At 34.8% G+C, this 25229-nt stretch overlaps 1 protein-coding gene across 6 annotated transcripts in view; it reads left to right on the top strand.

Moving 5' to 3' along the window:
- The first annotated feature begins 6961 nt into the window (after positions 1-6961).
- dph6 (diphthamine biosynthesis 6) overlaps positions 6962-25229 on the top strand; it is a 77841-nt gene continuing 59573 nt past the window's right edge. For all 6 annotated transcript variants that reach the window (XR_001478803.1, XM_015350893.2, XM_015350892.2 and 3 more), the window contains exons 1-3: positions 6962-7128; positions 7907-8001; positions 8334-8518. Coding sequence is in view for 5 of the 6 variants with exons in the window: in XM_015350893.2 (XP_015206379.1) it covers positions 7106-7128; positions 7907-8001; positions 8334-8518 (303 nt within the window). In the remaining variant the exon portion in view is untranslated. The remainder of the gene's footprint in view (positions 7129-7906; positions 8002-8333; positions 8519-25229) is intronic.

The raw sequence follows: 25229 nt of genomic DNA, 5'->3' as shown, positions 1-25229 counted from the left end.
ATACACTTAATTGTCTGCAAAACTAGTATACAGGACCCTGGGTTTGGTTGTTTACCAACTAATTTGGATGTGGTCAGAGTTGCAAGAAATCTCATTATGTAGACTGTTTTAGAAAATATGGCATTAAAGTAAAGAATACCACAGAGGAATTGAGATCAGACTTAGATTAAAAATGTCTTTTATCTTTGGAGGGTTTGCCAGAACATCTAAAGCAAAACTCAGAACGAATTGAACTAGTTGACCATTTGTCCCAGCTGTGTGTTTACCCCTTTCTGAAGGAGACATCTACAGTATGCAAAGAATGAATTTAAAAGCTCATAGCCTTTTTCTTTACATTCTGAGCAGCTCTTTCACATCACCTTAGAGAAATTCCCAGAAAATAATTACTACTGCAAAACACAGAGATTTGTGATTAGAGTGGTGACATGTAAAAGGCACCATATGGAACACCAATGAGCCTAGCCAATGAACTCTAGGAATAGATCCAAAGGGAAGTTAACAAATACACTCTGTGGTCTCAGGGGTATCACATCTCCCAAAGCTACCTACAGTGTTCCTTCAAACTGGACTGAACTACTCAAGATATGTTAAAAGCCAACCAATTCTCAGGAAGAAAATATTTACAAAACTCCACCTGGAATATGTGGCAACATTCCAGCTACAGCCCATTTCTCCTGTATTTCAATACTTTAAAAAAAAAGTAAAAATAGTTCTGAATTCTTAGAGAGATGAAAGGGGCTATACCACTTTGCACAAGCAAAAACAGGGGAGCGCAGAAGTAAATATAATTGTGGATATGGGGTGTACTCTGTTTCAAAGACGCAAAACAAATAGTTATAATGTGATTTGGAGAAAACACATATGAAATATTTTAAACTGAGAAGAGACGCAAGGAAAAGTCTTCCTTCTGGAAAATTTTATTTAACTGGCAGTGAACAAATTGATCTCTCCCTTTACACCATAATATATAAAAATTATTGAGATAAATCCCCTTTAATCAACATATTATTATTTTCTGCTGATGGGAAACATACTATATATATATACTGCTGTGTACAATATAATATAAAGCTGGTCATTATCAGGTAAATACTTTATTGCGTGTTCTGTTTTCCATGGGGAACTACTTAAACCATAGCAGATCTGTAAGGGGTGAGAGGCCAGCAGATTATACCCATCTGGAATAAGCGCATTTCCCAGACCTTTATCACAGCTTCACATGCCAGATTTCTGTTCTCCATTCAGGCCCTCGGCTTTGCATTTTTTGTGCAGAGTCTCACAGCATTACTGGGGCAACCAATGGGGAGGAGGTTTGTTTCAATGTGTACATAAGAAATCAAATACGAGGTTCTGGTGGGATTTGAAAATGGAATGGTTTGAGCTTCAGCAGCACACAAATCAAAAATGAAAAATAAACCAGTGCACTTTTAGGTAAATGCTCAAAATACTGACAAAACCATGTACAGTCCATTTATTAGAAACTTTTTTAACCATACAAATTTGCAATACTTATTCATTGTCTAGATGAACTAGACTTCCTCCTTTCTCTCTTCTACCCCATTGATCTTACTACAGTAGACGACTTAGCTTCAATATTCATTTTTAAAATTGCAGCTCGTCAGCGGGGCTCTTCCCTGTTCTGCAAATGTTCAACTCCCTCTTACCATCTCCTTCTACACACACATCTGGCTGTCAACGGGATCCTATATTCTTCAGGGACTGCTTTCCCCAGCCCACCATGTGGTCTGTCACCTCTTTTGACTATTCTGATTGCTGTTTCATCACAATGGAGGAGATGTAAATTGTCCTTGATCTTAGATGCCCGTAGCTTTCTTCTCTTATCCTTTGCTTCTGCATGCATGTCTGACAAACATTCCTATTTTCAATCTATTTTCCAGTCTTTTGTTAATTATTCTTGTAATCTCTTTTCCACATTCTTCCTTCTTTGCAACCTTCCTATTCCTCCCTGTCTTATCCAACAACTTTGCCGCCCTTTTCTCCTCCAAATTCCCTGAAATCCACAGGCTTCTGGCTCTTCGGCACTTCACATTCTCTCTCACCAGCCATCCACCACGATCAGTTTACTCACACCCTGCCTTTTTCTTTTCTCCTGACTGGTTGTTCTTTTCACATCCCTCTTTCTCTTTTTCAGATTCAGACATTTTCAAATCTAACACTTGCATTCAGGACCTTCACCCCACTCACATCTTGCCCCCCAAGCTCCTTTTTTATACTACCTCTCTCCAAACTATCTCTCTCCTCTCAGGCTCTTGTCCTTCTGGATTTAAACAGGCCTGCATTATACGTGCCTTAAAAATCTATTCTCTCTTTAAAACCCTTGACACCGCAGACCACCTCATCCTACTGTCAACACTCACTGACTTTCTGGTACTGCTCATTCCTACCACTCTGATCACTCTCTTCCTGCCTCAGTGATCACATGTATGAGGCCTCCTGGCAAACCTTGCTCTTTGCTTATTACTTTCTTTATACTGGTGTACCCCAGGGCTCTATCATAGTTCTAATACTTATTCTTTCTTTACACCCGAGCTGTGGGTGCCTTCAGCCCTTCCACAGTTCTCCATTCTATACTGATGATGCTTAAATCTTTCTCTTTTTTCCTCCCACTGATTGTCATATCTCCACCCTTATTCTCTGCCAGTCTAATGGCCATTTCTCCCTCCTGCTCTGTGGAGTTCTCCCTATCTCACTTCCTTTTGACTCCACCACTCTACTCTCCTCCTCCTCTACCAATAACTTCTGTGTCACTGATTTCTTATTGATACTGTACATGCATCCTTCTGGTTAAGGATCTGAGCCCTGTTAACATTTACTGAAGTTTAAAGTTATATAGTGCAGTTAGAAAGATGTTCAATTATTTAAAGAACTAATTATATTTTTATATTTTTAAAAATTGTATTTGCTTTGTGAAAGGTGATAATTAATGTAGGTAGAGGAAACCTTCCACTCAGAGTTATTTAGATGTGTTTTAATCCACCAATTCCTCTCTTCTAGAAGACAAAATATCAGATTTGTCTGGTGAAGTTAATAAACTAAATAGATTTTGATATTGTAAAGCCCAATGTTCTTGTTGTCAGACAAAAAGAGCCAATGAGATGAAGTGCAAAACTTAACAGCTCATTTTTCTCTGTTATACTGATACATTTTAAAAATGTACTGAATGAGATCTGGAATCACTAGTGTTTGCTGTGTTGTAAATACCTCCAAGTATAATGTAAAACTTTGGTACAGGTTAACAACATGGTAAACAGCATGTATTTTATTTTCTTTTCATTCATGTCTGACCTTCAGTTACAGGCTTCACCTTAGTATTACAATGGGTGGTTCAAAGGCTCCACCAGAACTCACTTTCTCATTACGGAAAAAGTTTCATGTCCTTGTGCTACACAAATTAGTTTGTGTAACTCTGTAAATCAACCATGATATTCACATGTTCTCTTAAGAAAGGCCAAGGGTGTCATTCTATTTTCTCTGCCCTGCTTTCATATTTATGCCTCTCATTTTCAGTTCATTGCCTGTGCCTCTGTTGCACTATCCATCAACACTTTTATCCTCCCAGCTCCAACAAAAGAACATAAAATGCTCTTTTATGCAGGAGGAATATTGCAGCAAATAAAAAATAAACAAGTTCTTTATTAATCTGCCAGAATAATAAACTATTTAATAAACTAATACAGTAGTGTTTAAATAAGGTAATTTGCATCACTCACACTCTAATGGGTTGTAAAATGTTATTGATCAGAAAACCTAAAGAGTTATAAGGAAGGTTTATGGTATGTGAGTATGTACTATGCACTGGAGAAATTTAACTGATATATTTATGAGTTTGCATAAGTGAAGGACAGTCATGTGAAGAGATGTCCTCTTAATGACTACTTTTCAAATGAAATACTGAATATTCCAGACAATTGTCAAAATAAATGATTAAGGGTTCTGTTCAAAATTGTACCTCACACCACAACCACAAAAGTATTTTAAATCACACTAATAAAAACAATGCACAAAAGTGCTATAAAGTCAATTAGAGTGAGGCCTTTACATCATAAAATATATTTTATCTTCCTAAAAATGGTATTTGAAGAATGCAAAGGAACAAGTAAAGGTTTATTCCAGGAATGTTTTACTGGTTTGATAGTAACACAACTCACATGAGAATAAGCATATCAAAAGGTGATTTTTGTTTTTAAAAAAAAGCGTTTTACATACAGTTGCTGCATTCAGTCTTTAATTGTTTCATTGAATGTTTCATTGTAAGTACTCATTAATGTTTAGGGTAACATTACATCATTACCCCAAACAAAAAGAACTAGAATAAACACTAGTTATATATCACTTATTATTTCTAGAATGTTTAAATATGTTTTTGTTACCTCATCTGCAATATGAAAGCTTTCTAAAGAGGACTGATTATTTACTGTAACATACTGTATACATTTTCATATGATGATAATACAGATTTCAGTGCCAAATGTGAGCATAAACTACAAATGAGAAATGATAAGTATCTGTACATTAACTGCTTAGTCTCAGGTATCAGTAAGATTAATCTCGTGATTAAATTTTAAATTTGTATCCACATTGAACACAAAAGAAAGCTATGTCTCACACAAATGAATTGGAAGATGAGGATTTGGAGTCCTGTTACTTCCAATAGTTTATAAAATCTTAATGGTAACACTGAGGTTACTGTTTTGTAATATCTAAATGAGACACACACAATATGGATAGATTGGGCTCAAAATACATTTGAATATTTGCAGCATAAACCACTATTATACACAGTGTGAATGCTAAATTATATTAAAAAAAGCATTGTGGCTTTGTATACAACGCTGCTGCCTGAATACTATATACAGAAGCAGTGGAACCTAATGACTCCCAATTTGGACAAAAGTAAAACACATTTTGAATTCAATTGAATACACATACTGTATATTACTGTACTGTATGTTGTGGAAATCAGGTGATGACTTTACTTCCATGTTTGGTACTACTTTATTTTCTGATGTTTTATCCAAAGCAACTTACATTTACACACATTTAAACAGGTGGGCATTTTACTGGAGCAATTTGGCTGAAGTACCTCAAGGGTACTTTAGCATTTCACCTGGGCCTTCCAGTTACACGTCTCAGAACCTTCCTTATGCTCAATAACTAATATGTTTTACAGAATCAACTATGTAAACTATTAAATCATCCGGATTGCATTATGCATTAAGCACTGTTCTTTATTCAGCACTCGTTTGTTTGTTCTTGTACTTGGGAGTTCTTTTTGTTGATTAAAACAGATTTTCTGTTTGTGTTTAGACTCTCCTGTTACAAGGTGTTTTTATAGTTTTCCATGTTGGTAATAATGATAAAAACGGACACAGCCTCCGTTAAATTTAAAGTCATTAACTTGGAAATAGTGAAGAATCACTGACTCAAGTGTTTTTTTTTAAAGAAAATCAAATTCTATCTTAACGCGAACGCTGAAGACTATTAACTTCAAGATGTTAATGCTTTGATGGACAAGAGCTGCATTCCAATTTGAATTAAATTGATCATTTTAAGCTGAAGAGCCATTTAAACGCGAAAAGTTAAACGTTCGCTTTCATGCATGAATATTGAGAACAGCTATGTAGGCATGGCTGACTGTTAAAATTTAAATTGGGTTGATCTCCGTCATTTTTTCTTTACAAGCTTTTTTTAAAACTGAAAGTAATAAAACGTGTACCTGAACAGAGATGTCATCTTCTATTTTGTACACTGAGACCAAATACCTTGCCTTCAGCCTGCTTTTAGGCAGAAGGTGAGGAAAGCATACGAAGGCATTGCAATTACTCAGTACTGGCACAACAACTGAAAGCAAAAAGAGCATCAAAGCTTTTTCTAACTGTATTATTTCTCAGATAGAGAAAAAAAAAGACTGAATACAAGAGTATGGTTCAGCTCTGAGGCTTCAAATATTGTTAGAGAATTTTGAGCAGTTTTCTCTTCTCCTTTAAGTACCTTACAACCTTGAATTGTAAAAACACCATTATACTGCACCACCCATGCAGGGCGCTTAAAAATTGAAATCAATGAGTGAAAAATGATTCAAGAAAGTAACTACATGGCACGTCAGGTCTGTAATTAGTTCTTTACAGAAAACAAAACGTGACGTCTTGACTCCAGGTTATTTTGGTTTTGCCATATCGCGACGTTTATTAATTACGACAATATACGTTGGACAAATTAACTTTGTTTTGGTGAGCAAAAAGTAACATACATCTTTGATCACACTGCATTAGATTATGTATTGACGCCCGTGTTACTGTTAAAAAAGTTTGCTTTTACAGTTTCAGATCTCAAGTCATATGTAACTCCTATATCTCTTGCCAATTTTCATTGCACAAAACACATTACATTATTAAGGTTGATTAGCTACAGATGATAGCAGTTATTTTAAAAGTATCTATAGTTTACTGAGTTTTACATTAAATTAAATACCACTTTCTTTACCGGTAAATATTTTAATTTTATCTTGCAAGACAAAAAAGCGAATATAGGGCAAATGTAAGAGGTATAATTATATAATAGACTGCATGAAATTATATAAACAGAAATTAGAGTAGACAGTTCTCTTTCATAAAAACATTATTAAACCAATAAATATTTATCCACGTTTCAAAGAGTGCTATCGGTACTTCTCAAACCATTTCCGTGAAGACTGTAAATAGTGCAGTTCCCTTTAAATTCAGTTTATAGCTGTTCGATTCTTTTCCCGGTGTAACTAGTATGTTAAAACTAAAACAACGTGAACAACTACAAATAGTGACACGTATTTTATACGATACAATTTTAATTATTTAACAAAAGCAGAATATTTTTCTTTTTCACAAATATACTTCTTGTTTTATGATTTGGTTTTAATCCGGCAGTCAGTCGGACACCTGCATTAGGGGTCTTTGCCCTTCAATCTGTGAAGCGCTGTGTGCTGAGTTCCAGTGCATCGTGTCTGTAGAAAGACAGACTGTAGTAGGTTTATATTAGTACATTATTTGGAATGATACATTTGGACAGGATACTAAGGATTTCTTAGTATATCTGTTCAAGTCAGAAAATGAAAGTAGTCGCGTTGATAAGGTAACATACATTACTGTCAATTTAAAGTTCTTAAGACATTTCTGAATTAGTCAAATAGTAATACTATTACTATTACATTTACATTTAAAATACATAAAACATGTCCGTTATTATTGGTTTTGTTAAGGTGCGATGACATTTTCTCCTTTCTGTAAGAAAGAACTGGGTATTGCAGGTATTGTATTACGATTTCAAACTCCAGAGTGTAAAATCAAGATGAAAATGCCATTTATATATCTAGACTACATATATAAAGATTTGGTTATATGTTTTAAAGTTTTAATTTACCACACTTTTTACATCACAGAAGTATAGAATGATAAACAACAGGCACGCACTGTAGCGATTGTTTTAACATTACATCTGTTTTTTAATGCTAGAAGAAGAATGAACAAAATCGTCTTCTGGAAATCTTTATTTCTCAAGCTGCAGGGTTTACCATTTAAATAACACAAGATAAACTTTATGGAAATAAGTTTTCCTTTGTAAAAAAAATGCATCTTCCTTTGTAAAAAATGCAAACATCTGTTGAGTCTTTGTTTTTTTAAAGCATTTCATGTACTGTACACATTAGTTTTCAGGCAATTCCATAACACCAAACATTTTCAAACCGTCTTCTGTACCAGAATATCATCGTTCTTAAGCCTTTAGAGTGTTTAAACTCTCCTTTAAAACACTTAACAAGTTATTGTTCCCTGCACAAACAGCATCTTTCAGGGTGCACAACAGGTGATTTCAGGTTAACCATTCTTAAATAACTTGTATACTTTTTATTTAGTGGTGGGAAAGACAGCTGCTACAATATGATGCAGTGTGTTGCTGCTGGACATCAGATAGTGGCTTTAGCCAATTTACGGCCTGCTGAGAATAAAGGTGAGCCTCATATATACCCACCCCTTATTTATAAATTCTTTTTTCTCACTTTTGGACAAGTGATATTATTACAGTCATAGTGAATTCATAACCTATAAAAGCAACATGGTAGTATATGATTTTAGAGAGTATAATGCTAAAATGCTAAAAATATTAAGTTACTGTCATGTGAATCAGTTAAGCATAACATCTTGTAGACAGTTATTTCAATGCTAATTTTTATCCTTACAGTATTTGCAGTAATCATGGGCAAATGAGGATCTGTAGTTGGGTACTACCTGTTTTTTGCATAGTGCTTGCTATGTATCTTATTTCTTGTTTTTGTCCTATAGATGAATTAGACAGCTATATGTATCAGACTGTGGGTCATCAAGCTGTTGCCTTGTATGCTGAGGCCATGGACCTGCCACTTTACAGACATACTATTGTAGGAGAAAGTTTGGATACTGGAAGGGATTATATTGAATGTGAAGGGGACGAAGTTGAAGATCTATACCACTTATTGAAGCTTGTTCAGGTAATCACTAATTGTTTTTTTTTACTTCCAAGGTGGAGAACACGATTAAAGTTATGCACAATCAAACCTTATTTTGTACCTGAGTAATGGAACAGAGGTCCTCATTTAAACTTCCATTACTGCTAGTACAGTCTTAATACATTTTCTACAGTCTGCTTTACTGCATGCTAGTATATCATACTGGAGCTAAAAAAAACATTTAGATGCATAGGTTGTGATTATGTATTCGTGTAGTGCAGGGTCTTCAAAAAACATTTTATTCTATGTTCTATATAACCTATAGTGCATTAGCAGTCAGGACTTTTACATTAGCCTTTTAAAAAGTAAATATTTTCATATGTATCTTGTTGACTCAGAGAACTTGTTTTTGTTTTATTGTTTTGAAACTCAAAACTGTTGCCCTCAAGAGTTCCCGTGTAATGTTCAACTCAACTTTGGATATTTCAATTATTAGATTTATAGTTGTCTTTGGGTTATTGCTGTACATTAGGGCTGTATGCAGAAAACCTTTAGTTGTATTCTAAGAGATGGAATGCATTATAAGTCTTTCAAGATACTAATTTAACTGTTACTAAAATAAGTTGTTTTCATTTTGAAACATATTGTATTTTGTTATATTTCAAGGTTATATAGCCACGGGCATGTTCTTATGTATTTAAGATACCCCCCACAAATGAAGAATCACTGGATTTTCTGATTTGGGAAATATGTTGGCCTAGACCAACTGTGAGACAATGACCTATAATGACAATTTGAAGTCAGTTTTCACCCTCAAAATCTCAACTTGTAAGAATGATAAAATCAGTGGTCCTTACTTGAAAACTCTGTAGGTAATCACTCAAAATCACCAATCAGACTACTGCATCAAGATGAAACTGCATTTTTATTAAACTAGTTGCTGTAGAGCTTTGTAGAAACTGAAACACTTACAGTCTTTGTCTGAGCAGGGTTATCACAAAAAGTCAAAAGTTTTCTTTCAGAACTAGTTTTATTTCATTCTTCTGGTCACCTTATAGACCATAATCAAATGCTTGAGAATTCTGTAGAAATGTTGGGTTATATGAAGACAGTTTATGCTTACTAGAAATGACACTAGGTTAGAAATAAAAACATGTGTCTTGCCGAAGTTCTCCTTGAAACTACATGGTGGGAAAAGGTATTCACATCATTTATGATAATATAATTCTATCTGTGGTTAGCATTAGGATTGTCCAAGAGAAAGCATTAAGGGTTTGTCCAAGAGAAAGCATTCACAGTATGCTTCTTGGTAAAAGTCTTGAAATGGACAAATTCTGCAACAAATGGAATGAAGTACAGTATGTACAGTAGTAGCACATGTGGCCCTATGCCTCATTGTCACAGAGTATAGGTTCTAGTTGTATATGTGCATAGTATTTGGTTACCTTCTTAAGCAATCAGTTGATACTTATCAATTACAGCTTATTGCAGTTCAGAAAATGTCAGCCTTCATTCACATATTGTAAAACTTAAGTTACTGTCACAGTCTTGTAGCATTTAATAGTTTTTTCTGGACCTTCTTATTGAGATTTCAAATAATGACATTTAAGTTAAGAGCAATTATACGTTTTGAGATCAGTTTACCCATTTTCTAGCTCAGTTTGTTTCACCTTGCTGTTTCATATAATTGCAAAGCAAATGCAAGAAAGAAATGTTAGAAAAAATCACTTTATGTGCAATGCAGCAGTGTTTTGGGACAGAAAAATTGTTTTTTTTCTCTGATGATTTCTGGTGGAATAATCCCTTTGAATTCTGAATTTACCAAATTTACTTCTGCACGAGGAATGCTCCATAAAGTCACCCAAAGTTTAGCATTAACACCACAACAAAATAGTCTGATTAGAGTCTTGCTGGTGGACTGCATTTTTAATTTTTGAAATTTTTAAATTTTGTTTTACACTATTTTATACCTATACATTTTTTATTCAATGAAGGCGGTGATGTATTTAAAATTGTGCAACAATACTTTTTTTTATTACATTTGAGGACTGAAAACTAATTACTTTGTGATATCTTGGTATTAAAGAACTATTTCCAGTGTTATTATCTTTTCAAATTGAACTCCCTTTAAACCACATTACTTAACACTTTCAGATATCGGAGTGTTTAAAAAATATATAGCATTGAATAATTAAAAACATCAAAACATTCACTTTACGACATAGTTATGAAACTATCAGTGTTTGGAAACTAATTTTGACAGAAAAAAAATATAGACCAGCTTGATTGTGAAGATGTACTGTACGTCTAAATTGCAATAATACAAGAGAACTCCAGAGAAAGAGAAAATTACAATTGTTGTATTTGTTTACGTCAGAAAGTAACTGGAACTTCTTAGGAAGCAGTATTTTACATCATAATGAAAGCAAAGTATGCTTGTTTATTATTTTTCTGCCACTGAATCTTTCATGTGAGATTCTAAAAAAGCACATCTGTAGACATTAAACACCTGGTATTTCTGTTATACAGCCCAAGTGCCCTTTACACTAAATGAAAAATAACTTCCAGCCTTGACAACTTTCAGATGAACTGGCCCAGTAATGAATTTCCTCCATGTTTAAGTCTGTCTGTTAAGTATAAAAATAAGAAATGACATCCAAGTAATTTTAATCCTTTTTAATTTATATTTTATAGAAATTGTTTGCTTGTGCCACAAGAAAATATCAATTCATACCAAATAATTTATAAGAATTGTGTTGGTTTTGTCTGTTTGACGGATTTCTGTCAGGTTTTAAAGTATATTAAACACTCCTGGCACTGCTCACCTGATAACTTGCAGCTGGGAGTAAGCTGCTTGTGAGCACACTTCCAAGAAAAGAGGGGTTTTGTGTCAAAGAAAACTGCTGCCCACTACATTAAATAAAATATACCCCGGGTTTCTTCTCACACAAACAACATAAAATTTTCAGAGGTTTTCGCTTTCCATGAGAAATTGTCTGAAATCATGTAAACAGAAAAAAGCTGTGTTCCCCCTGTAGGTGTGTGAAAATGTGTTCATTCAGACTTGGTCCTGTTGTGGTAATCCAGAATGAACAGAGACAGGCTGGCTGGCGGTGAAGGATGGTGAACAAGCCTCAGGGCTTTTTTTCCTTTCCCTGATCAGCTTTGGACCCTGTGATTGCCAGGTTTTCCTAATTTCCCATTTCCAGGGCATCACCGACATGACCTCTCCTGCTAAGTAGCAAGTTGTGGGACTTGGGAGTGTCTCTCACGGCCTAGGAGATAGGCAGCCTCCGCGCTGTTTACAATGCTCACAGTGAACTGTGCACTTGCAGCAGAGTTTGATAAACACACATTTCCTCCCTTTATCAGTGAGATGGCAAAATGAGAAGTATGAGTTTCCAGTTTTACTTATTCCCTTCAGCGCTTTTCCTGTTTGAAAAATAAAGTTTACTAATTGGGGGTTGATCTTTTCCTGTTTGAAGCTTAAATGCTGGAAGATGGGGTCGACCGAGTTTTGCTGCTTTATTTGTATATTTCTTTTTAGTTAGCACAGCTTACCGAACCTTGTAAAGGTTTTTTTTTGTTTGTTTGGCAAAGACCACAACACTTTTTATAAATGTATTTTTTAAAGTTTTCATAAAGAAAATGTACCCAAGCTTTTGGTGCTTAGTGTTTTATGCATAGTTCTTAAATAGTGTTGGTTAAGAAAATCTACCCACACAACAATTCAGAATTTCTTTTGTTATGTCTGCTTTGTGTTCAATTTACTGAGAAAAATTATCAACTTCAATTAAGAACAATATGGGTTAATCAGCTATTTCTTCACACAAAATGAATACTTTAACACCACTCATGATCTATTCAGGAGGTGTGATTTTTTAAAGATTCATCCCAGCAGAATTAATTAATTTTTTCCCATCTCTTTACTTATAGTTCTTGAAGTACGGCACAAAAAATATCTTATATACATTATTTGTTCAGATGTTGTTGTGGCTGTTGAACTTACAAAACTTGTCTCTGATTGTGAGGCAATAGTGCCACCTATGGTCTTTTCTGTAAAACAGTTGAGATTTACTTCAGGCTTTTTACAATGTAAAACTATATTCAAGAATGCTCTTTGAAGTAATATATGTTTTAGTTATTTAAAAAAATAAAGCAATAAAAAATACATCTATCTTTATTCCATTTTCTAATGTGGAGCACTAAATTGTGAAAGTCTTTAAATGCCTCAGACTATTTTCCAATACCCAGTAGTAATTTTGGGTGAATATCAGCCTTTGATCTGTGTAATCTGAGAATGATACAAACCATGCAGTCCCCTGCTAGTCTCCAGATGAAGTTGATCTTTGAACTTGACCTTTGAAAGAAAAAAAAAGTGTTTTGTTAGGAGAGAGCTCTTTTGTTCTTTTAATGTAGGCCTAATCCTCCAAAATCATTGAAGAAACTTATGACTTTAGAGATTGCTGTTTTTTATTTGTGTTAATAGACACATGTAAATAATAATGCATTCCAGCTTAGTTTTTGAGTGATTTGCTGTGCCTAATTATGAATAGTTGTCTGTCTGCTTGCTCTCTTTTTGCTTCTTTTTTAAATTTGTCTAATTTTTAATTGAGAACCCCTGAACTCACGCCGGAAAAAAATGTGTAATAAAACCAATTTTCATAAATCCTGGAGTTATGTACATTAAGCAAACTCAGAATAAGATGTTCATCTGCTCTTTAAAATATAGCAGATGAGATGAATATCAAGGTTAATTTAAGTTAAATGAAAAAAAGCACATATCTCAGAAGCCTTTAGCATGTTCTAACTTTGAATATCATTTAAAAGTAAATTGCTACAGTGGGACAATTTGAATTCCCCTTGACGTGTATACAGAGACAGTGAAATCTTTAATATGTTCATATTTTATTCCAGGTTTAATGAGGTTATTTTGCAGCACAAATGAGAATTGTGCTTTCATTGATTAATTTCAAAGTAAGTCACCTTTATAGAGGCATCGGCTATATGAATTAAATACTAACTTTTTTTTTCTATAAGAATAAGTGTAAATTGTTGTCACTCTTCTTACAAATATGTGATCTCTGAGTGAACTTAAACACAAGCTATAGAACTAAACTGCCAGGTTCTAATAAAACCACATTATTGCTGTAAATAGCATAAAACAATTCTCTGAAATAGAGTATATGAAAACAATTTAAGACATTACAGAAGACATGAACAACATATGTAGTTCATCCACAATAACATACACAGTTTTTATGCAACAGCATTGAATTAAATGACATACATATTCTCTTGAATTGAAAACAGTTAAACTTTGAATATACCATTTTAAGTTAATTAAAAGAGATAGGGTTTCTCATTCATGAATACATATATGCTATTAATCTTCTTACAAATAACGGTTGACAGAAAAATGACATGATGACTCACATACCAGTATGGACAATTTCTGATAAACGTGCTAGTCAAGCCTGATCAGTTGTCTGACCCCAGTAACACATGACTGTCAAGTCCTCGATAGCTGTGAGATTTCCCCCTGCTGAGTAGTGCTAAGGTTTTCTTAATGTTCAGTGATTAGAGCACTTCAGAAGTGATATAAAAGAAAGACAATATTCTGAAAGTGGCTCTTCAATGTAGGCGATTTAGATTTTAGAGTCTTACCTGAATTCAAGCTGAAGTTAAATGAAAGCTGTGGTTCCAGATCCACTATTTCCTTGTACCTTTCCATAGGATGCATGTGTGAGCTCCACAATAGGTTTGAAATTTTGGTTTGATATGGGCAATATTTGAAAACCTAATATTGCCTATGCAAAACATTTAATGTTTTAACTTGTATTAAAGAAAAGCAATTGAGAGTTCAGTGCACCAGTGAAAATTAGCTTGACATGAGCCTAAACAGAAAAAATTCAATGCTGTTTTGGCTGATTTTCGAAAGCACTGGAATAGCTCTAGAGGTTTAGGTATGGGAGCATTAAAGAAAAAAGTTAAACTGGTTCTAAACACAAAGCAAAACAACTAAACAGAAGAGGACTAAACAGAACTGTCCAACGAAATGGTCAACCCGTGAGCAGATTAAACAGCACTTATTATAAAATGTAGTCTACAGTACAGTAGTGTGCATATTAAAATACTGTAGTTTATGTAAGGAGCTTACAGACGAAAAGCACACGTCCATTTTAGATGCATGGATATCTAAAAAATCAATGTGTCTTATACAAGAAAAAGTAACTCTGCAGTAACCAACATGGTTGCATAATTAAAACACTAGATCAAAACCTTATTTATAAGTAAAATATATAGCGTTTTTGCGCAAAGCCCTTGATAAATAGTACAGAAGCTATGCGCTTCCCTGCTGTGTCAGTACATCTAATCAGAAAAACACTAGTAATGCACTTCAAAGGAGAGCGTGTTTACATGAAAATGAATTTGAAGCAAAGAGTGTGGTTATCTGAAGGTATTTTTAAGAAGTTTTGGGACAGATGGGAATGCCTTTAGGCTGTTCTGGCTCATAAAGAAAAGACACCATAGTAGTGGAACATACAGTAGAGTAAGATGTTTAAACAGGACTTCTTAGGTGGTTACACCATTATTAATGCTTTCTGTACAAAACAACATCTGAATACCTATTTTTATATTGTTATGATGTTGTTGGAACCCACAATGTGAAAGGTAACTAGATAGCTTTATGGAACAAATTGCATAAAAAATGAAACTTGTGGGGTTTTTGTATTTTTAACATTACAAAAATCATTTTTTTATTTCAATTTGATGATGTTTAAAGGAGCTTGATTAACAATCATGTTATGGGGACATCTTTATTTCTCAACCTGAGATGTATATTTGATATAATATGAATATTTTGTGAATAAGACATCAACATTAAACCAACCATTTAACCAAGAAATTAAATGAATAAAGTGTTGTGCTCGTTCTATAAACTTTCACTTATCTGCCTGTAGGAAAAAAGTGCATACTCTTTGGACTGCTGAACACCTTGTGTGCCTATTGTATTTTTTTATACTGAATACAACCCTAACATCCAGGCAGTAAAAGGATGCCATTGGTTATTTAAAATGTTTTGAGTGTTTTTTCTTTTGCAGTTGACGCAAGTTTCATTTTTCATTGCTTTTCTCTTTCTCTGAAAGGAAAGGGACAGAATGGCATGTGCACTAGTGATGTTCTGTCAGGCAGGTCAAGGGTCTTTTGTTACAAGATAACAATTTTGCATCTCCTTCCGCTGTCAGGCTAAAACAAGAACCTTTGTTTTCCCTCCTATTCTGGCTGTTCATAGTACCACAGAGGGAAGCCTATGCTTGCGCAGCTACTCATGTTATTGAATCCCTGGCATAGTTAGTAATAGCTACGTGATAACAGTAATGTGGTTGGCCCACTGCTTGTTTTTATCTCTGAACAAAGTGCCCTTCTCATTTTTCAGATATACATATAATTGCGAATGGTACAGATGTATCACATTCCACTTCATAAGATTCATTTAATTGTCCTTATCTTGTTTTTATTTAAATTATACATGTTTGTGAAAAAAATGAAGAGTTTGTTTAGTACTGCGGAATGAAGTTGTACACTTTACCTGATGTAATGCTGACATGATGCAGTGGTGGATGTGGCCCTTCTCAGCAGTTGCAGCAGTTAATAATAAAGTCTATATTAAATTGGGTCTTTGTTTAACTCATTCATGCTTGGGAGTCATAGAATTGTATGTCCTTTGGTGTACTTTTTGTTGGTTTGAGCTCATTATTTCATATGTCTCCTATATATGGAGCTGATAACAGGGACATAATTATTATTACTGTAAATGGTTATACTGTAGGTAATAGCTATGGTAGGGCATGACCATCATACATTTATGCATCTATAATAATAGTAAAGTAGTAATAGTAGTAAATAGTAAAGACAATGAGTAAAGAACTGGCATCAGTATACAGTTCTGGAGATACAGTAGGTACTTAAAAGTAATCCATTACAATTACATTTAGTAGCTCCTTCTACTACTCTACTTGTATTCCTATTTGTGCAAAAAAAATGATTTTGTGACCATGATATTAATATGAATAATATGTTCAGGATATTATGCCTTTTATTTTTTGCTAATTGCATGCATTTGTTTGATCGTAATAGAACAAAGCATACATTGTGTTCAACCTAGTAATTTCAAGTGACCATAAACCCTGGAACAAATTCACTTTATATAAATTACAGAATGTAAAACCTGTATTTGGTTGCATATCCCTTGGAGGCAATAACTGCATGAAGTCTGCAACCTATTGAGCTTACCAAACTCTTTCTGTAATCATTTGGGAAGCTTTGCTGCAGCCACTTTTGAGTTCTTGCCTATTCTTGCCATATTCTGATTTCAGTGTTTCTTCAGCATGTAAAATATTTGCTCAGTCGGATTTGAATCTGAGATTGACTTGGCCAGTCTAAGATTTTCCACTTTGTTCTCCTGATGAACTCCTTGGTTGCATTGGCCATATGTTTTGGATTATTGTCATGCTGCATGGTGAAGTGCCGCCCAGTACTTATTGAAGCCTGTTTCCTCTTCATAAGCAGGCAAAATGTTTCTGTAAACTTCAAAAATGCACCCCTCTGCTGCCGTTCTTACTGACATCATCCATAAAGATGAGTGAGTCAATTCCAGCTTGTAAGGAGATTACCTGCATCATTCTTCACAGATGTGGTGTTCTTTGGAGCACCTATAGTTACTTTCTTTCTCCAGACATTAATAACTTTCTGTCACTTTGGTAAAGGTTACTTTGTCTTAACTGGTCCATGAAACTTTGTTCCAATAATCTCCTCCCTTCTTCGTATGAGGATGTTTTGGAGCATGATCAAAGCAGGGTTTATTGTTAGAATTCGTTTTATCACTGTTTTAATGCAGCATATTGTTCTTCATACTAAAATGATGCACTTTGTATTTCTGCCCTTGAAGATTTAGACAGTTTTTCAATTTTGTCTTTGCAAGCAGTGAATACACAATTCCCACTTATCAAGGTTAAAAGAAATGAAGTTGTCATTTCATGTCAGGGTCAGGGTGTGAATCTAAACCAGTGGAGTAAATGGGTACGTTTTTGAATTGTTTATCATGGATAAGGATAGCATGATGTTACAGATTAACTGGCAGTGTATTGTTTTCTCTTGGTGTGGAGTGCCGAGACAGGATCTATTAGACACAGAAACATTTCCCTCAAATGCTAACAGTCCCACAAACATTAGATAAAGAGCCTTGCCTAAAGCCTTTGTAATTTGTTTGTGTTTTTCTGCTTAATGTACTTTGCTCAATCGTGTTTAGCGATGATGGAAATAGATAGCCTTATCTCTGCTTGCCAAGGGCACATGTACCACTAGCTGTACATTGTTCCACAGAGTTGAGATTTTACAAACCCAGCCACTAACATGAATTGTAGACATAGCTTGCAGTTATTTGCATTAAATATTCCAAAAACAGGTTGCTTTAGAATTTCTTGGGGTACTATCCTTAAGAATGAATGTGCTTTGTTCTGCTTTTTGATCATTTGCTGCAACACAGTGGAGTCTTTTTTTTATTTCATACTGCAAAAAAGCTTTTCAACATTTATGACCAACGTGTTATAAAGGTGAGCACCTCTTGATGTGATCTGGCGCAATACTAAAGGGATGAATATATTTTAGTTTTGAATTTTGAGGAAAATGCGAATGATATATTTTATTTAGCAAAGAGACAAGAAAAGACAAATCATTTGTTCAAAAACAGTGTATACAATTCCCAATAGGCACCAAGTGGAGAAGCCATCTACCAGTCTAAAGAATGGAGAACGTAGTCATGGCTCCTTTGAGAAGTGCATTTCATGGGTAAAGCAAGTGTAGTGAGTTACTATTGATAATAGAAAAACATACCATCAGACATTAGAAAGCAGAATTTCCAATACCAACATCCACTGAACAAGAATGAAAGAAAGCCAGGTGAAGCTTTCTTCCAACCAGGGGTCCATACAAGGACATCAGTGACCTTTCTTATTATGTGTGGTCATGGTTTACACAACTCTTTCGGTCATATCAAAATGGAATTTGCAGTTAGGGTCTGCATATCTGACAATTATTCCTTGATAGAGTGACAGATGTGATAGATGTGGTGGTATAGAACAAAAGAGGCACAGCAAGTAACCTGGCTTGTTGAACGTCCTCAGTATGTGCAAAACTAGGAATGGGTTTGTGTTTGTGAAGATCAGTTACTACAGTAGCTGCTGCTGTTGCCGATTCCTCCCTGTGTTCCAGCTGCAGCTGTACCACTGTCGTGATCTGATGAGCTCCTAACGTTATCACCTTTAGTGAGCAGATCTGACAAATTCTGCAGTGCTAGATTAAAACCATGCTGTGATCTTTTGGCTCTGCATTGAAGCTCAGTGCCCGTTTGGTTAGAGGCCATTCTTTAAGCAACTGTGGTCAAACGGGACATTTGCATTTCCAGTCGAATGTCATATCTACACTAATCCACCTGCAGAATGCTTTTGTATTCTGGTTTTCTAATACAATTTAAGTTGCTCTGGATGATCTGTTTTATTTGTAGTTTTCAATGCTCCTTGTACTGCTTTTCAGCTTTTTCCTCCTCCTGTGCCATAAAAATGATGCATGGGTGAGTCATGATGTGGGCTGCCGCAGCCACACAGAAGAAAATGCCCGTCTATTAATAACCTTTTCCAAAGCTTTCTTCCCTAAATTTCAAACTTAAACACGACATGAAGAGAAAAATCATAATTCTGTATTTATGCCACGGCCAAGACTCGCATCATGTCATTGATGATGAGTTTCCTTGACATACCGTTGTATATCTGCTCTTGAACGTTTGGAATTTTACTAATAAAAAAAATTGACTTGGTGCATATTGAAACAACAGGGGTCCATGTATTCAGTATTACAAAGAAGAAGAGAAATAGAACTATGATATTTCAGACGGTTAATGTAACAGGAGGACTGTTAAAATCATATTGTGCTAAGTCATTTGCTGGAGGTTTTAGGGCCATCACAGATGACAGTGTTATGCCCTTAAGCACAGTGTCATTCATTTTACAGATTAATTAATTTGGCTTCACAATCGTTGTGCACAGTCATAATATTGTATGATCCAATTTAATGTTTTAGTAATGCACTATTTTATGATCACTGCAAATCATTACCCAAAGCATCTTCAATTCAAAGCACAGTTAGAGAACTTTAAAAAGAAAATAAAAGTTTAAGGGTATTTCGTACAATGATTAAGTACTGTAGCATAAATGTAACATAATTGAATAATATTTGCTATATATAGAAATATACTGTATGTACCAAATAATGAGGATTTATTTTCGAATGAGAGACTAAACCAAAGAGGTTTAAAAAGATACTTAGAATGTGCTTATTTGCTTTGTGTTTTTTTGTCTGTGACTCAAGGTTTGTTTTGTGAAACTGTATTTGATCCATTATGTGAATTAAATGAATTACATAAAATGTGATTGAGAATACAGTGTAGGTTAATCAATTTAGTTGTTTTTCTAACTATGACCTTTAAAAGGAAGAAATGAATAGGGGCCATAAATTATTAATATAACTAGGTGATTATGCATTTCTGTTTAATGATAGATATTTACTTTAAATCAAATTTATTCTTGAAATACTTATTATTCCTGATTATTATTTGTTATATATTATGTCCACGTGTTTATATAAAGTAGAAATAATATAACAATAGAATGTATCAGGAACTGCACTGGAATGTACTGTAGATTACCAGAATTAACTTTATACAGTACTTTTCAAGTTTGGGTTCTCTGTTTAACGGATGACTTCTTTATATTGTCAAGTACATAAATCTATTTTCATGCAAGTAGCTTAATTTAATGAATTGAACAATTAGTAACAGAGGTTAATGACTTTATGAAACTAAGTACTTCCATTGATACAGCAGAGGATTTAAGAGGCCTGGTCCAGTGAACAATATATTTTCATTAATGTCTTTCCCGTCTAATGTTGGAAAGATGTGGCAAATTGTGAAAGACACAGAGCTTTTGCTTTTGTTTAGTCTGGGCTTTGAGGCTTTGTGTCCCCTGAAAGGCAAGTGACGACTTTCTCACTTCACTGTATACTGTTCTCAGTTTTTTTCAGGAGTTAGACTAAAATGACTTTAAATACTGGAAACGTCGGACAATGAGATACTAATCTTTTAATCATGTAACTTAAGTAAGTCTTTATTAAACTGTCAATGTTTTAGATGTTTTGTTGTTGAGATATATTTAGTACTATTTTTGTAATTCTTGCAAGAAAAGAACAATGGTTATTTAATACCTTGCCATTTAATTATTTAATTTAAATGTTTAAAACTGAGGAATTACCTTTCAGACAAGTCATCTTTGCCAAACATGAAAGAGACCAATTTGAATCACATGGGCTTTAGCTTGTTTGGCTTGCCGTCTCATAATATATCCTATTAAGTTACTAATAAGGTGGTACTGTATCTCTTTCATGAAGAACATTACTTTTATCATTGCTTTTACATCACTTTCCTTATTCACTCTACCATAAAGCTGACATTAGCCTGTACGTACACATTTATAGATATCCAAATGTCATAAGTGAATCTTATCATGAGTAATCTCTTATGAGATGCTCCCTTATTAATCATGACCTTTTCATTAAAAGCCTGTTTTGCCATGGCCTGAGATGCATCATTCTAAAGGTGTTAACCAGCTATGAAACTTTAAGATAAAAACTTCAAGTAGTTTGAAATATGATCAAGATTTATTTTTATAGGGTCATGTAAAGGGAGCTAATATGTTCCTGAGATAGCCGTTTTCTAGATTTATGCATTCACAGCCCAAACAGTTATTTCTCTTGCAGTTTTCTATAGAGAATGGAAAAATATTTCTAGAATTTGTGAAATCTTAGTAGCTCAAGTGTCCAAATTGCCCATAAGAAAGTAACATTAGACTCTGTTCTCTCTTTTCAACGTCTCTTGGCAATTATAATAATATGAATAGAACCAAGAATAACCTGTTCCAAAGCCTAAAGTTAATACATTCTTTTTATAAATGGTCAAGAAATTATAATGTACACCAAGAGAGTGGAGTGAGTGTATTTTTCTCTGCTTTGGAGTGCTGTGCAATTCGATGGCAGCTTCTGATGGTGGCTTTCCAATGATTATTTAATACTTGGGCCCAAAGCCTATAAAACTGACATTGTTCCTATCAAAGGGTGCATTTTAAAAAATTATTTCTCCCGCAGTACACTTACGTGCTTTGTCTGCTTCTCTTTCTCCAAAGTAAAAAACATAAAGGTCTTTTTGTTGTTATTATGGTGTGCAGGGTCTCTCCTTCCAACTTTAAAGTGGAATGATCCAGTTTGTTTGAAGGCAGTTGTAAACGTTAATTCCTAGAAGAATTACCTATAAGCAATGGACTATAATCGTAGTTGCCTAAAGTTTTCCCCCCCTGCAGTTTAGTTGTGCATTCAGAAAGGAAATTCCCACAGGAGAGGTTATCCTTGCTATGAAACCATATCTCTACAAGGACTACACGTTTATGTTCTGATCCTTATTAAGAGTGGTCTCTTACTTACCAAAGGCAAATGTCATACGTATTTCTAATAAAGGTGCATGTATGGTTCCTGAACTGTTTTTATTTAATGTAGATGTCTTAGATAAAGATGAAGCCTTTTGTTTTCAAGATGTACAAGCAGTTATTACTTTAAACCAGTTTCGAGTTTCTGCTTTTGAAAGGTGATACCTTGGAGGGCTTTCATGATCATTAGTCACGTAAATACTTGTTGACAGATATGCCAATTGTTATAATGATTAACATGATTAACTTGGCATGTGCCTAATCAGCAGTGGAAGCGTTTTGAAGTAGTCATGTATCAGAGAGATGGACAGAGAGATTTCTAAACAGGATGTCTGAATGGTAAACAGTCTTTTTAGGGTGTATGTCAAGTACTGCATCCAGTTACTATGCCTGTCCTGTGACGGCACACAGCATACATATATATTTTTGAGATTCTCTCTCTCTTTGTAACATGAAGCCTGCCTATTTCTGCTAATGTAACATTATTAAAGCTGTTTTAATAATAAATCATTACGTTTTCACATGTAATATTTTGCCATTTTGCCAGTTCCCAAATAAAAGTCAAATACACAATGGATTGTTTTATACTACGACAAACAAAGATCTTTATATCCCTTTGGCACAGCATAGGAATGTTTTTTTTTTTCATTTTGAGTGCCTTTTTCAAAAGTACCAGTACATGCATTTGCCAAGCGTCACTGAAGAACATTCACTCCTTCTTTGTAACTTACTGCAGATAAAACTTTAAAAATGAGTTCATTTAAAAACTGTAAAATTGTTTTCATGCGTACTTTGTGATGTATCACGTAAGGTCATACATCTCGATTCTGTGAAAGAAGGGACCTGGATACAGCAGAGGTCTTGTTGAAGTGTCTCTGCTCTGTTTTCCCCTGTCCCCAACTGTGCCTAGGGCTGCTGTTTCTTTTGGTTGCTGATCATTTTTTTTTATCTGATTAGCTGACACATTTAGTAGAAATCAGCCTTAGCCCTTAGGCAGGGCATGGATTTAATTTAAAAAGTATCAAAGGTTTACACTGTGCGCTTTTTAATCATCATGTTTATCAGGCAGAGAAAAATTACAGGAAGGACCACAGGGAGAGGGTTATCTTAAGGACCAGTAGCTTGGGAAATTGATAATAGCTACAAGGTAATTTACTGGCAACTTTTACGTTCATTAATGTAGCATTTCCTCACTTATAATTACAGCACATGTAAAATACTAATTAAGCTGATGGATTTCACTATACTACGTTTATTGTTGAAGTGCAGATCTATTTGTAGGCTGTGTAATTAGTACATCTTATGATTTACTGATTGGAATTTTAAGTGAGAAATTAGTTTTTGATTACTAATATTAAACACTCATAGAATATTTATCAAATTAGATTAAGTTTTATATAAAGAATATGTACAGTACACAGCTTCAGTATAATCTGGTGTTTTAATTACAGTGTAATGTATTATGTATGTAGTGTATATACCATATGTACGTACAGTATGAGGCAGTGTGTACACAAAGGTCTGCCCCTATATTTATAGATTAGCACTTATTAAATTTAAAATCCTATGCCTTGGTTGTCACCTAATAGTAATTTTACAGTCCCTTTCTAATCGATCTTACATTCCATAATTCTTTTAAGTTTAAAATTTGCATCTTTAACATCTGCAGTTAATCTGTTTTAAAAGGCTGTAATGAAAATAATGTCAAGTTGTCAGATAATGTATACAATTAAATATGAAAAAAGGCCGGACTATTAAGTGTTGCTATGACCTTTTACTGACATACGGTTCAGGAGGTAAAAATGGTAATCCTCTAAAGTAGGCAAGGTGTATATTAAGAAGGGTTTGGTTCACATTGGAATTATGACCTCCATCCCAACACTTCACCTGCAGCAAAGTCTAGTATTTGTTTGTGGCTTTTTTATTGGATAAATACAAACAATCTCTGGTAAACAGAAATGGTGATCAAGTGACAGATGTGTGATTTGATAGGTGTCTGAAGTCTCGATGAAATCCTGTTCCTGTTATGATTATTAATAGCTTCGTGATAATATAAGAAGGATAATATATTGGCGATCCGGCAGCACTGAGTGTGGATGAGGGTCTTGGTGGCCCCTGTCAAAGCCTGGGTAATATGGCGGCAATGGGCTCTGGATTGCAAGCTCACTGGGTTGTGTTGTTCTACTGATGCCGCCTGCCTCTCAGACTTAGGGCTCCGCAGGACTAGGCGTGCAAGCTTTAGGAAGCAGGCAAGGGATGTCTGGCCAAGCAGGAAAATGTTGATACGGTTGTTATGTAAACATCCCTGCCACATATCTGATGTAATGGGAAGACAGGCTGTGAGTAACACTTGACAAAGCCTTTTTTTCTCAGACGGGTACTGAGAGTTCCCTGAAACTGGGTGGTCCATTGTGGCTGTTAATTGTAATGAAAACAACATATATACTGTATATGTTTTTTGTTATGTATTTAATGCCAAGCACTAAATAGGTGTCTAGGGTAATTCTGGGTGTGGTCTCTCAGTGTGTTCAGGTAATATCAGACTGTAATGTTTACAGTCATATGAATTTGCACTCTTATCACCTAATATGAGCAGCAAGTGCAGTGGTTTGTAATGCGTCCTTGCAGCTCTGGGTCTTCGAGTTCAATCCCAGACCTGGCGTGCTATTTGCATGGAGTTTGCATGTTTGTGTGGGTTTCCTCCAGGTGCTCTGGTCTCCTCTCACAGTATAAAGACATACTGGTAGGTTAATTGTCTTCTGGGAAAATTAGTCTGGGTGTCTGTCTGTGTGTGTACCCTGCAATGGACCCTCCAGTGTCCCGTTGCGCCTGTTGCTTGCTGGGATAGGCTCCGGCTCTCCTGCAACACTGAATTGGAAAAAGCAGTTAGAAAATGGATGGATGGATCACCAACTATTATATATATTCTTTTAAAATAATACTTACAAGATATTTGTTGCTACAGAGGTGCTGCCGTGTAACATGGAAGTTAGGTTCTATAAGCCAGGGACTGCATTATGCTGTACTGAAGTGAACTTGGCGTTTTTGTTCCTGAAATGATTTCCAGTGCATACTGTAGTACAGATCATACACAGTGAAAGTCATGATTACACTGGTTAAAAGCCCACACTCTCTCTTTCAAATTGAATATTTTTATTAGACAT

This window comes from Lepisosteus oculatus, chromosome 8, assembly GCF_040954835.1.
Source record: "Lepisosteus oculatus isolate fLepOcu1 chromosome 8, fLepOcu1.hap2, whole genome shotgun sequence".
Classification (NCBI taxonomy): domain Eukaryota; kingdom Metazoa; phylum Chordata; class Actinopteri; order Semionotiformes; family Lepisosteidae; genus Lepisosteus; species Lepisosteus oculatus.
Note: the sequence above shows the minus strand (reverse complement) of the source record. Positions and strands in the feature narration are given on the sequence as shown.